The sequence below is a fragment of the Drosophila ananassae genome, chromosome XL (assembly GCF_017639315.1).
Source record: "Drosophila ananassae strain 14024-0371.13 chromosome XL, ASM1763931v2, whole genome shotgun sequence".
In the NCBI taxonomy this organism is placed as follows: domain Eukaryota; kingdom Metazoa; phylum Arthropoda; class Insecta; order Diptera; family Drosophilidae; genus Drosophila; species Drosophila ananassae.
The window spans coordinates 14364521-14378113 of NC_057931.1; the positions used below are offsets into that span (position 1 = coordinate 14364521).

The 13593-nt window shown below is 39.3% G+C and overlaps 2 protein-coding genes across 3 annotated transcripts; both read left to right on the top strand.

Moving 5' to 3' along the window:
* Positions 1-8591: 8591 nt before the first annotated feature.
* Positions 8592-11356, top strand: LOC6503183 (O-acyltransferase like protein). 2 transcript variants are annotated; one of them, XM_001963564.3, is made up of 9 exons: positions 8592-8927; positions 8982-9312; positions 9366-9436; positions 9508-9710; positions 9775-9887; positions 9949-10165; positions 10226-10398; positions 10463-10913; positions 10989-11356. In XM_001963564.3, the coding sequence occupies exons 1-9, from the start codon at positions 8630-8632 to the stop codon at positions 11250-11252; spliced, it is 2121 nt and encodes a 706-aa protein (XP_001963600.1). In that variant the 5' UTR covers positions 8592-8629; the 3' UTR covers positions 11253-11356. The 2 variants fall into 2 exon arrangements, with proteins under 2 accessions (XP_001963600.1, XP_044572919.1); XM_044716984.1 differs by lacking the exons at positions 8592-8927; positions 8982-9312; positions 9366-9436; positions 9508-9710 and having other exon boundaries at positions 9777-9887; positions 9956-10165.
* A 1441-nt stretch (positions 11357-12797) lies between these two features.
* On the top strand, positions 12798-13238 carry LOC6503184 (mitochondrial import receptor subunit TOM20 homolog B). The gene has a single exon (XM_001963565.1). The coding sequence runs from the start codon at positions 12798-12800 to the stop codon at positions 13236-13238; it is 441 nt and encodes a 146-aa protein (XP_001963601.1).
* Positions 13239-13593: the final 355 nt, after the last annotated feature.

Below are 13593 nucleotides of genomic sequence, written 5' to 3' on the forward strand. Positions count from 1 at the left end.
TAGATCAGTTCGTCGTAGACTTTCTAATGCTGGCTTACAAGGACGCATCGCCAGAAAAGTTCCTCTCCTTCGAGGGAATAATTTGGAAAAAGTGGAATAATGTCCTATCGAGCGACGAAACAAAAATAAATCTATTTGGTAACGACTCCAGAAAGAATGTACGACTTGTTTCGTCGACCCAAAGGCAAAGAATTCGACGCCCGGTACTCGAAATAGACCGTTAAACACGGAAGCGAAAACATTATAATTTGGGACTGTTTTTCTTGGCATGGAGTTGTCCCGATTCATCGGATTACCGATACTATGACCCGATTTGGGTATAAAAATACATTGTCTGACATAATGCTGAGGAAGACATGCCCTTGAGACGGGTCTTTCTACAGGACAACGACCCAAAACACACATCAAAGCTGGTCAAGGCTTAGTTCACCGAAAACAAGGTGGACATTATGAAGTGGCCAATTCAAACTGAAGACTTAAACCCAATAGAAAACCTATGGGGAGAGCTTAATCGTCGGATTGGCACAAACACATTTCAAAATAAAGAAGAATTGCAGCAATTCAAAGAGAAGACATGGTTTGGAGACGTGCCGTAAATTAAATGCCCAGCATGCCGAAACGGATAACAAAAGTTATACAAAATAATGGGGGATATACTGGGTATTAGCATAAGATTACTATAAAAAAAAGAATTGAGAAAGTGTTTTTGATTTTTAAGTTAGAGGCTTTGAAGAATTGCTGTACTTATTTTTTCGACCAACCCTTTTTTATGTTTTTTAGGTTTAATCCACAATAAATTCTACAGATTTCGTGAAATATTCTTATGTATTATTTTAATCAGCATTATGTCAAAAAACTAAAAGAAATTAGAATTTGTTCGTTACGGTAATAAAAAAAGATTTACGTGACATAGAAGAAATCTTATGAGCATGTACTTATTATTTTGGCCAGCAGTGTATATAAACAAGACTTGAATACGTCTTTTTTGATTTAGTAATTTAGAATTCAGTAATTTGATTTAAATACCGATGAGAAAGGGAAGAGCTAAAATACAAATTAAAAATAAAAGATTATGATAACCCTTACCCTAACAGGTGATTTATATAGCCGAAAAACACTTCAAATAAAAAACCAAACTACAAGACAAGCAGTGCCCAGGCGGCAGTATAAAATTAGCAGCACCAATTACACAAGCCGACAATTTCCAACTTCTTTTTTCCTCTACGCATAATTTTACCTGTTCCATAACCTTTAGGTTTAATCATGGCTATCTACAATTTCTGTAAAGCTTTACTAAACAAGATGAACCTGCAATAGATACGTTTTGAACATAGAAACAGTTTTAGATAACAATGACTTTTTAAAAATATATGATTAAAAACTCCAATTTAAGTGACGAAAATCTTCTTTAACCACCTATAATAAATTAAATAAAATTATTTCCAGTTTTCCCTTAAATCCAAAATTAGAACATGGATTTAAGGGGGCATGATTTCAATAAGAAACTAAAAATCTTCTATAGGAAAATGTTTGGGGAAAAATCATAGAAGACCAAAAATTAATGTAGAAAATCGGGGATTTCAACTTTGGATAAGTATTCCAAAGATATGGTAACTGCTAAATACCATTTTTTAATTTTAGTTGGTACACATACATTTCAAAAATTATATGAACTAGAATCAATGATGGTTATCGCCATTACACGGCCTACATAATTCAATACTGGTAAAATTTGATCAATTTCTTCTTTTAGGTGTACCGCGGAAACTGTGGGTGATAGAACCTATGTTTGTTCTGGACTTTGGTTCAGGGGAGCCTAAAGATTATGGAGCAGGTGAAATTATGCGTGGAGATTGTTTGCTGTTGCCCTGTGTTATCAGACTTTATCTGGAGTATGCAGATTATGCCAGATATAAGCGATATATCGTTAAAGCCCATTTTGAAAAAAAACTTGTTTGTGAAAAAAATTATTCCCTTGCAGAGGGTATTATAATTTTTGTCAAAAGTGTGCAACGGACGGAGTGACGGAGACATCTCCGACCCTAAAAAGTATATATATTCTTGATCAAGATCACCTCCTGAGTCGATATAAGCAATTCCGTCTGTGGCCGACTTTGTTTCAAACTCAGCAACGCAGTGTGCCACACTCTATCGAAGGTTTGTTTAATGTCGAGGTAAGCAGCCACCACATATTCCTTGGCTTCAAAGCCTTTCAGAATGAAGTTTACCACTCTGTTCAGTTGTTCAGGCGTTCCGTGTGATTTGCGGAAACCGAATTGAAAGGGAGGTATGCTGATTTGGATTTCCCTGATGTTCAGTAGCTGAGAAGGAAGGCACCGTTCGAATTATTTAGCTACTGAAGGTATTAGGCGGATAGGTCTATACGAGTCTAAGTTTTTCGGACTTTTACCAGCTTTATGGATCATGCAGATTCTTGCCTCTTTTCCTTGCTTCGAAAAGTAATTAAGACTCAACACGGCTAAAAATGAGCCAAAAAGAGGACAGCTTTGAAAGGCAGCGCCTCACTGTATAGTTGTCTAGTCTACTTAATGTGGGCACTTTTTTCTTGGGCGATCTATTCCTTTCTGAACCTCATTTCGATAGGAAGCTGGAGAAAACTCAAACTACTGGAATCGATTTTGCAGGCTGTGGTCAGTAAACACTTCCGCGCTCACTTGGCGATGTGCCCAAGAACCATCATCTCTTCTGATGGGAAACTTTGGGGACACCTGTTTTTTCTCACCTGTTTCGCTATTTTTCATAGAGAATGGTTTGTTAAATCATCCGATGAAATGCCGAGGTCCGAGTTTATATTCTATGCTGGAGTTTATATTCTATGCTGGAGTTTATATTCTATGCTGGCCATGGCACTTGGAGTGAAGCTTTGCGCATATGGATAGTGTTAGATAGCTGTTCGCTAAGATTTGCATTGGGGAATTCATCACTGCTTCCAAAAGGCAGGAGCCTTTCGCGTCTGCTTTACAATTACCCCAGGACCTTTTTTTGCATTAACGACGCGGAAGGTGTAACGCAGAAACATTCAGCTCACCTTTGTTAGTGGTGACTTGAATGGTGGCCATTTGAATCTTATCCAGACGAAGTGGCTCATGTTGGAAGTACGAGAGTTCCTGTTTTACTAGGATCGCTGCACCCCTCTGGAATTATTGCTAGGGTGATCCGCTTTATGAAGGTTGTAGCCGGGTATACAAATTTGTCTACTGGGTTAAAGCTATGTCTTGGTGATTACCATCATGTCGAGATTGTGTTTCAATTCTTCTGTGTGCGCAGTGTTGAGGTTCATACTTTAGAATTAATTCATTTTAAGCATAGTGTTCTAAGGAACGGGTTAGTATCTGCAGTAGAACGAAGAGTATCTGCAAAGGACAGATTTCCACGTACAACAGCCGCTGGAACAAATTGATTCTCTCTGTAATCACTCGAGTGTCGAAAATTAGCTGGTATATTGATTTTCGGCTTCCTTTTTTCCGAATTGGCTTTTTAAACTTGGCACTCCCAAGACCAAGCTGCAGGTTGATAATGTGGGATGATCCTTAGCACACTTTCCGCATGTATACGGGCGTAGACAGTAGTTTTTGGTATATCCAAAACCTTGACATGTATGGCATAGATGCTGTCCATTTTTCCTTGGCATTTCCATCAATACCTGTTGTCGTACCATATTGCATGCCCATGTTGTCTCTGCGTGCAAGGTCAATGAAAAAATCGGCTAGTTTCTTTAACTGATTTCTGATTCTTTTGGGAACGCAGGGTTCTTCCTCAATTGCTAACAATGAAAATCTCACCTCGAATTGAGATTTGAATGCTCACCTCGGAAAATACTTTAGAGAGCAGTTATAATTCAAATGTTGCTTCTGTATATCGACTTTCAACATATAAATGACTAGAGGATTGCAGTTGGCGAAAGCCTCGAAGATAAGCCGTGAAACGATCTAATTTGAGTTAAGCAGTGCGGCCCTCCTGTTAACATAGTCGGACTGGGAAACTTGGTCAGCAGGGTGGGTCGAATTCCAACAAGTTATTCAAATCGAATTCTAATAGTGCATAAACTTGCTATGGAGTACTACCAACATTATGAAATAATTTTTTGAAATCGGATAATATCTTCTGGTTGCGCATCGCACTTACATTTTCTAAAAATTAAAAAAAAAAACAAGAAAGGAAAGCTAACTTCGGGCGGAGCCGAAGTTGATATACCCTTGCAGTTCAGTCGCTGTCCGCTAGGTGGCGCCACGCATCTTATATTATTAGAGATAGAGAAAATCGTATATAGTCGGCCGATCCTTATGAAATTTGGCAAATCAGATCATTTTGTCCAAAATAGAATCTGTACCAAGTCCCATCTTTCTAACTTAAAAAACACCAAAGTTATGCCAATTCCGATCGTTCTATGACAGCTATAGGATATAGTCGGCCGATCCTTATGAAATTTTGTACATAAGATATTTTGGTCAAATATAACATGTGTAGAAACTCCCAACCCTCTAACTTAAAAAACACCAAAGTTATGGCATTTCCGATCAATCAGTTATATGGCAGCTATAGGATATAGTCGACCGATCCCGGCCGTTCCGACTTATATACTGCCTGCAAAGGAAAGAAGGATGTGTGCAAAGTTTCAACTCGATAGCTCTAAAACTGAGAGACTAGTTTGCGTAGAAACAGACAGACGGACAGACGGACAGACGGACAGACGGACATGCTCATATCGACTCAGGAGGTGATCCTGATCAAGAATATATATACTTTATAGGGTCGGAGATGTCTCCTTCACTGCGTTGCACACTTTTGACCAAAATTATAATACCCTCTGCAAGGGTATAACAAGAAAGAAAAGCTAACTTCGGGCGGAGCCGAAGTTGATATACCCTTGCAGTTAAGCAGAAGCTTATATTATTATTATATATATCGGATCCTATATAGTTGTCCGATCCTTATGAGAATTTCACCATCAACAAAATTTCTAATAACAAGAAAGGAAAGCTAACTTCGGGCGGAGCCGAGTTATTTAGCTGCAGGGGGTCCACCGGATCCAGCAAAGTTTTGAAAGGGGTCTATGAGAGAAAAGAGTTTGGGAACCACTGTTTTAACCCATGATTTGGCCCAAAACGGTGGTGGCTGTAATTTAAGTAAAGCAGAGTTTTATTTATATGCAGTGTATGCTCAATGGGGGCATATGCATATAAAGCTTTCTACTCATAAAATTTTGCATTCTTCTCATTAAGACATGAGACACTGAAACACAAAGCAGAATTACATCAGGTTCGAGTCGGGTTCGAGTCCAAGTTGAGTCAATGTTTACGTTTTACTTTTTAAGCCCTTTTTTATTTGGATTTTATTTTTAAATAAATAAACTAAAATCTGAAAAGATATACTCCATATTTTTTAGGGTATAGACCAAATATATGCAGACTCCAAAAAGCAAAGTTGCCAATCAAATACACACACATGTATAAGTAAATGCAAGCTTCATAGGAGGCTGTACAAAATGGGTAGCTGCACTTACAGGACTATATCTTGAGTTAACGGATTTTGCCAGATATGAGCGATACATATATCAAAAGTTGCGTCATCTCAAAAGCTATCTCCACGTGCAATATAAAAAGGATCAGTCGACCAAATTTTGAAAAATAATTTTTTTTCTTAAAAAAAAGTTTATTTTCAGTGTATTTTTTTTTGTGTACTATATAGACGTTTGGTCTCAAAGAAAGTGAAATTGATATTTAAAAAACCATTTCAACGGTGTAAAGCGGCTCTTTTTAATATCTTTCTTAATTATAAAGTTATGAATTTTTTCATTAACAAAGTTTTTTTAATTTTTTGACGTAAGCTTATGGTATTTCAAAAAGTTGTAGAACAATAGTTGCTCATATGATAGTAACAAACATTTTCCAATTTTTTTCAGGATTTTTAAGAAAAAAAATACCCAAACCGACAAACCGACAACCGATTTTTTCGAATAACTTCTGAATGAAATGTCGGATGGGGTCGATTGAGGTACCAATCGACGCGTATTTAGCTCTAGAATATATAAAAATATTTTATCTGGGGACTAAAATGTGTCCACCAGTTCCACTTTAGTGATTAAAAATTTGTTTACTTTCACCCTAATTTCTCCCAAACCAAATAACATATTTATATAATAACATATTTTGGAATATGTTTCGACAAAAATTATCTAATTGAAACAATACCTTTCGATTGGTATATCATTCATTTAGATCGGTTGCCTACAGAAAATTTTTAATTCTTCGGCTATATATAGAGTTTCCTCGCGCACGCCTAGGCATGCAGGTCGTCACCTCGTGGACTTCCGTCCACAGTGATGTAGAAAATCGGAGATTTGAACTTTGGATGAGTATTCCAAAGATATGGTAACTGCTAGATACCATTTTTTAATTTTAGTTGGTACACATACATTTCAAAAATTATATGTACTAGAAGCAATGATGGTCATCGCCATTACACGGCCAAAATAATTCAATATATTGTCAAATTTGATCAATTTCTTTTTTTAGGTGTACCGCGAAAACTGTGGGTGATAGAACCTATGTTTGTTCTGGACTTTGGTTCAGGGGAGCTTAAAGGTTATGGAGCAGGTGGAATCATGCGTGGAGATTTTTTGCTGTTGGCCTGTGTAATTAATTAAAATTTGTAATTTTAAGGTCAATTAAATAAAGGGTGTCCCAATAAAAGTTACAGTCCAATATAGGAATATCCAACCCTGTAACTCTTATTGGGAAACCCTTTAGCAAGGCCTTCTCAGAAGTTCACCGGCGATTGGCCTAGACAGCTCGCCAAGTTAATCTCTGATTTCTGCCATGAGTCAGGTAGTACGAAGATAACGATAATATACCTCAGAGTTCGTGGTGTATTACTCAGACGGTTGCGTCGAAAATTTTTAATCAATTACCAAGACAATTAACATAGTTATTTAAAAGGGGTTATCAATTTTTTATAGCTCATACATATGTATATCGAAATGACTAAGCTGCATCTGCATAGATGTTTGTGGTAAACAATTGATTGTTGACAGCAGGATCTCCTAAATAGATTTCAATTATGTACCCCTGTAGAAAGTATGAATTTTGTATTAGATGATCAACGGATCAACGGTAATGAATTGAAGGAAACAACTCAAACCCTATAAAGTAACTTGATCAATATGACGAACAATAAAGTATGCCCGCCTGTCTGTCTGTTTCGATGTATTATTTGCTCTTTGTATTATGAGATATACTTGTATTTCCGAGAATTTCACGTTTATTTCATTAGTTTGGTCAAACTAATTCGATCTACCGAATTGCAAAGGGATCGGTCGACTATATCCCATAGCTGCCATATAACTGAACGATCGGAAATGACACAACCTTAACTGCAACCTTACCTTTCCTTTCTTGTTATAAAAAAATTTATTTGAAAACGAATTTCTTATAAGGATTCTTATAATTCTTATAAGCCCTTTTTTTAAATTTGCATTGATTAAAGTGCAATCAATCAATATTTCGAAATATTAATTATAAATAAAAAACAAGAAAGCAAAGCTAACTTCGGGCGGAGCCGAAGTTGATACACCCTTGCAGTTAGGTAGCAGCTTATATTACACTAGTTTACACGCAAAATGCCTTTCGTTAATCATTATGATTTTCTGATGTATGTAGGTCTAGTAAACACGAAAATGACTTTGGATTTTTGGAGATATGCAGACATTTTTTTATGTATATCTCGCGTTCTAATGAACCGATTTTATGGAATGAGCACTTATTTTAATAGTAATTGAGTTTGCTACATTTTATCAATTTTTCGATTCGTTGGAAATTTTGCACTTTTTTTTTTCCAAAAATTGCACTATTTTAAGTAAATTCAACTGCAAAAATGTACATATCGTCCCACCAAAAATATAAATTGCAAATATAAGTTATGTTTGAATTTCTTTAATCAAATCTTACACTTTGCTATTGATATACAATACATAATACAAATGCTCTTTAATAGAGTTTATTCTTAAACTTAAACACCAAAGTTATGCCCATTTCGATCGTTCTATGACAGCTATAGGATATAGTCGTCCGATCCTTATTTTTGGAAATTTTGTTCATAAGATATTTTGGTCAAATATAACATGTGTGGAAAATCCCAACCCTCTAACTTAAAAAACACCAAAGTTATGGCATTTCCGATCAATCAGTTATATGGCAGCTTTAGGATATAGTCGACCGATCCCGGCCGTTCCGACTTATATACTACCTGCAAGGAAAGGAAGGATGTGTGCAAAGTTTCAACTCGATAGCTACAAAACTGAGAGACTAGTTTGCCTAGCAACCGACAGACAGACGGACATGCTTATAACGACTCAGGAGGTGATCAAGAATATATATGTATACTTTATAGGGTCGGAGATGTGTCCTTTACTACTTTGCACACTTTTGACCAAATTTATAATACCCTCTGCAAGGGTATAATGACTAAAAGATTGCAATTGGCAAAATCCTAGAAGATAAGCCGTGAAACGTTCGACCTAATTTGAGATAAGCAGTGCCGGCCCTCCGGAATATAAATGGGGCGTTGGGGGCCGCTCACTTAATCAGTTTAAATAGTCGGACTGGGAAACATGGTCAGCCTACTTGTGGTTTTGTGCCTAAGCTCCCTGGCAATGGTGAGTGGCCAATTTGACCACCAATTAGCCATTAGCAAGCAACCAGTCGGGGACCTGGATGCCATACAGTATGCGACCATCTCCAAGCTTCGTCGTTTGTCAGTGGAGTTTGTCGAGCTATTCCCAAACATAACCGCAGCCGATCTGACGGGCGATCCCAGCAGAGCAGGACTCCTGGCTGTACAGGAGTGCCAAGTGGACATAGCACTCTTAACGAAGGATCTGGCGTCGTTTAAAACATGGGCTGTGAAGAGTAAGTATAAATGAAGCCAGCTCAAAGAATGTATCTACAACTCACCTTGTGCAGTGATCGACTCGTGGGGCTTCCTGCCCTCTGGCATACTAATGGGAAACTTTTGGGACCTGGGAAACTTCGACGAGTGTATCGGCATCGAGAACGTTGTGTCCGCCACACATAGAGTGGCTGGAAAGTACTGCCTCGCCACCTCGCCGCTGGTCCTCAAGACGGGTGTCTGCTTTCCCGCATCCTGTTCCGCCTCCCAAATAGACGCGGTACTGAAAAAGCTGTTTCAAGCCCTACTTGGCGAGGAGTTTGGTCAGGACGTGGAGATAGTGAGTGAAGACACATGCAAGACCGCGGAGAAAGAGCCATACGACGGCCTTACTATATTCACCATGTATGTTACTGTGTAAAAAGTGTCTAGGCTGTGATACATTCAGTTATTTGCAGCGTTCTTCTATCTATTCTGGGTGTTTTGGTGGCTTCAAGCACGCTTTATGACTACTTCTATCAGGAAAACAGTAAGTAATATGAAACTAATCATAAATAGAAATGCAATCCTTTATAAATGCACAAAATAAATCTATTTTAGAAATCCCTAATGTCGTGGTCAAGGCGTTCTCGGCACGTGCCAACTCCAGGGCACTCTTTCGGTTGGTGGAGCCCAAGTCGAACCCCAATGTCATAGACTGCCTGCATGGAATTCGGTGCCTGTCATTTATCTGGGTGGTTTATGGCCACGACTACCTTCAGTACTCTTCATCCCCCATTATTAACGTGCTGGACGCATTTTCGGTAAATCTGGCGAAACAAAGTTTGATTGAAACAATTTCATTTTAAATACTTACTTTCTCTTCAGTGGTTGAGGTCCTTTTTTGGTCTATTTGTAATGCACGGAGTCTTCGCTGTCGATACGTTCTTCTTTTTGAGTGGTATGCTGCTTGTTGTTATTGCACTTCGCACAATGGATAGGTATGTTCGATTCCGGTTACATCTGTTGACAGCCAGCTGACAAATTTAACCATTTTTGGAGGACCAAGGGCAAGCTCAACATCCCCATGATGTATCTTCAGCGGTATGTGCGTCTTACGCCCCTCGTAGCTTTTGCCATCCTCGTCTACCTGAAGATTTTACCCCTTTTGGGCGACGGTCCACTTTTTGGCCAAATAGGCTCCGGCCCTTACGCATCCTGCAAAGAGACCTGGCACTGGACGCTTCTTTATGTGCAGAACTACTTCGCAGAAAACATGGTATGTTACTGATCGCATCCGTTCCGGCTCGGACTAACCCCTTGCCTCTAACCTTTTTAGTGCCTGAGCCATACTTGGTACCTGGCCGCGGACATGCAACTTTACATCTTCACGCCGTTCCTCCTTATCGCCCTTTACAAATGGGGCAAGAAGGCGGCCGCCGGCATCTTTATCCTGATGTTGCTTCTGGCTTCCTGCCTCTTCAGCATAATGGTCATCAAAAACATGTCCATGTAAGTTGATTTAGTTAGGCAATATGACTCCCTCGAAAGATATTGAATCAATTTCTTTCTACAGGAGCGCTGGTACGGAGGCCAGAAGAAAATTGTATTATACGGCGAACGTGCGGGCGTCGCCGTATCTAGTTGGAATTCTTTTTGGTTACTTTCTGCACCTGAGCCGCGGCAAAAAGTTCAAGTTGAACCCCATCGCAGTGCTGCTGGGCTGGTTGGTCGGGCTTGGTCTGCTATTCACCTGCATTACATCGGTGTACCATGCCAGTAATATTTCGATTGCTACGGAGGCCTGTTATGTGACCCTCACCCGCATCGCCTGGCCCCTGGGCCTCTGCTGGGTTGTTTTCGCCTGTATGAACGGATACGGCTATTTGGCAAACAGCTTTCTCTCGTCCCCCCTGTGGCAGCCGATGTCCAGGCTCTCATATGCCGCCTACATCTTCCACATGTTCATAGAGTCCCTTAACGGTGGGATTACTCGCACCAGCACCTATTTCAGCGACTACCAAGTGGTAAGACGATGTCCTTCTCTGATATGTCCTTCTCTGATATGTCATTCTCTTATATGTCAAATCTTCTGTCCTTAGATGCTACACTTCTGGGGAGATCTTGGCTTTACGATGATTCTTTCTTACCTGATGCACATCCTGGTCGAGGCGCCCTTCGCCAACTTGGCGACCATTCTGTTGAGCTTCAAGAAGCCAAAGACCGCACCGGTTGAAGCTCTTCAGCCCAAATCACCATCAATCGAAGAAACTGTCGAACCTCCCACTGACACTCATGCAAGTAATGCTAATACAAAGGAAAACTCTCTTGGAGATCAACCGATTGAAGAAGGAAAGGAAAATTAATATATATTATATATTAGATGTTTTTACATACTGGAACTATGCGTATACGCTTCTTAGAATAAATGTTGCATATCAAATCTCTATCAAATTAAAACAAGAAAGAAAGTAGAGTTTCCGGACTATGTGATACATGTTACTCTCCCCTTTCGCACCATACAAAATTTTGTTGCATGGTGTTTTTTGAAACAAACAACTGAAAAAACCTACAGGAAGCAGAATAAGATTTCTTTAACTCAAAAATCGTTCGATTGGCCTAACTTTGTCTTCTAGATAAAAATTAACCATTGGAATAGTTTTAAACCCAAATTTTTACAAAAAACTTTCCTGAATAGGCCCTTTTTTGAGCAGGAACTACAGATCGAGGCCATTTGTGGGGCGGGAGCGGCCGTGGCAAAAAATTGAAACAATCTTGTTCTGGGTAGGTATCTTCATGCAAATTCTTATAGCTCTCTTTTTACAGTCTCTGTAACCCACGCCTTCATACAGACAGACGGACATGGCTTTTATACGATAGATTATACGACATACATCGGATCGTATATAATTGGCCAATGCTTATAAGAATTTCAACATCAAATACATTTTTTAATAATAATGTTGGAATCAGCACCAACCGTCTTTAAAAAATCAAGGTCATTTGCAATCGTTCAGTTAAATGGCGATATAGTCAGCCGATCCTTCTGAAATTCGGCAAATCGTAAGATAATGTTGCTCAAAGTGGAATCTATACCAAGTCCCATTTTTCTCACTTAAAAAACACCAAAGTAATGGCATTTCCGATCAGTCAGTTATATGGAAGCTATAGGATATAGTCAACCGATCCCGGCCGTTCCGATAAACAAGGATGCCAACAAGGATGGGTGTTTGCAAAGTTTCAAGTCAAAAGCTTTAAAACTGAGAGACTAGTTTTCATAGAAACAGACAGACGGAAATTCTTATATCGACTCAGGAGGTGATCCTGATCAAGAATACTTTATAGAATATACTTTATAGAATCGGAGATGTCTCCGTCACTGCGTTGCACACTTTTGACCAAAATTATAATACCCTCTGCAAGGTATGTATGTATGTATAATGAGTCTGACGTTTAAGTTCCAACGAAAATTCAAGCGAAAAAATAAGATTAAGCATGTAAGCATTATTATCTTTATAGCTTTTATTTTTCATTTTTATTGGTTCATATTTAGTGTTAATAAATGCCTCCTTATATCTAGTCGCTTGTATTACATGTAATGCTCTCCGCGCGGGTGTTAAAATAGCTGAACAGAACTGAGTGCTCTCAGCAATGTTTCAGAGGTCCTATGAAATAGAGCTGGAACATAGATACATACTTCGATTTCGACTTCGAACAACTCGAAATCGAATTTGAATTAAAATTTAGGGCTCATCAGATGTGCCGTGTTTCACATTTCGGTGGTAAGAACCTAGGGGCACGAGCCAATTTTTCAGTTCATTTTTACACTTTGATAGACGCATACAGATAGCAAACGTTAAACACATTTTATCGTACGACTATTTCCGTTTGCTTCCAAATTTGATTCCGAGATGATACCACCGCTTTCCGTCAACCTTGCCCTTGGCATGGGTATAGCCCTCTTCCTGAGCTACTGCGTCTATTTTGATCGGAAGCGTATATCGGCTCCCGACTACAAGAAGCGAGTACATGAACGCCGCCGCCGGAATCGCATGAAGAACGCCACGATAGTGCCGTGCGTCAACAACCAGGCCTCCCTCGAGGAATATTTTCTCAGCCAGATGAAGGCGGGCGAGGATATGATTAAGCAGAGCCGGGTGGAGGAGGGGCTGACCCACTTCACCAACGCCATCGTCCTTTGCGCCCATCCCGCTGAGGTGATCAAATTTCTTAAGAGTTCCTTACCGAGGCACGTCCACAAAATGCTTGTCCGAAAGCTGAAGAGCATCAGGGCCCTTCCCAGCACAGAGCCCGAGGACAATTCCGACGATGACAAGCCCCTCAAGGGCTAATTTGTTTGTTCACATCAGTTATTATCCATAGAAGGTCCGGGAGGTGCGCTGCTTTAATTTTGTTCCCAAAGATGATTCCATTAACCTGCTTGAGATCCGATCATGCTAAACTCGGATTGTTTGGCAGCAACAACTGACTCAAAGGAATCAAGAAACCCTTCATTATGTGGAATGTACCCCAGTACCAATTAATCAAGAATTTCGGAATTTATAATGCTAACCTAAATTAGAGCGCAGCCTAATCTGACATCTTTGAAGTTTAGTTGGTGGGATTTCATGAATCCCAAAGTTGTTTTAGTATATTTTAGATCTTAATTAAAAACTTCCATACGGAGATATTTTTATGCTTAAATAC

Coding starts and splice junctions, on each gene's coding strand:
- LOC6503183 (XM_001963564.3), top strand. CDS start 8,630: ATGGTCAGCCTACTTGTGGTTTTGTGCCTAAGCTCCCTGGCAATGGTG. Junction 8,928..8,981: donor TAAAACATGGGCTGTGAAGA/GTAAGTATAAAT, acceptor CACCTTGTGCAG/TGATCGACTCGTGGGGCTTC. Junction 10,166..10,225: donor ACTACTTCGCAGAAAACATG/GTATGTTACTGA, acceptor TAACCTTTTTAG/TGCCTGAGCCATACTTGGTA.
- LOC6503184 (XM_001963565.1), top strand. CDS start 12,798: ATGATACCACCGCTTTCCGTCAACCTTGCCCTTGGCATGGGTATAGCC.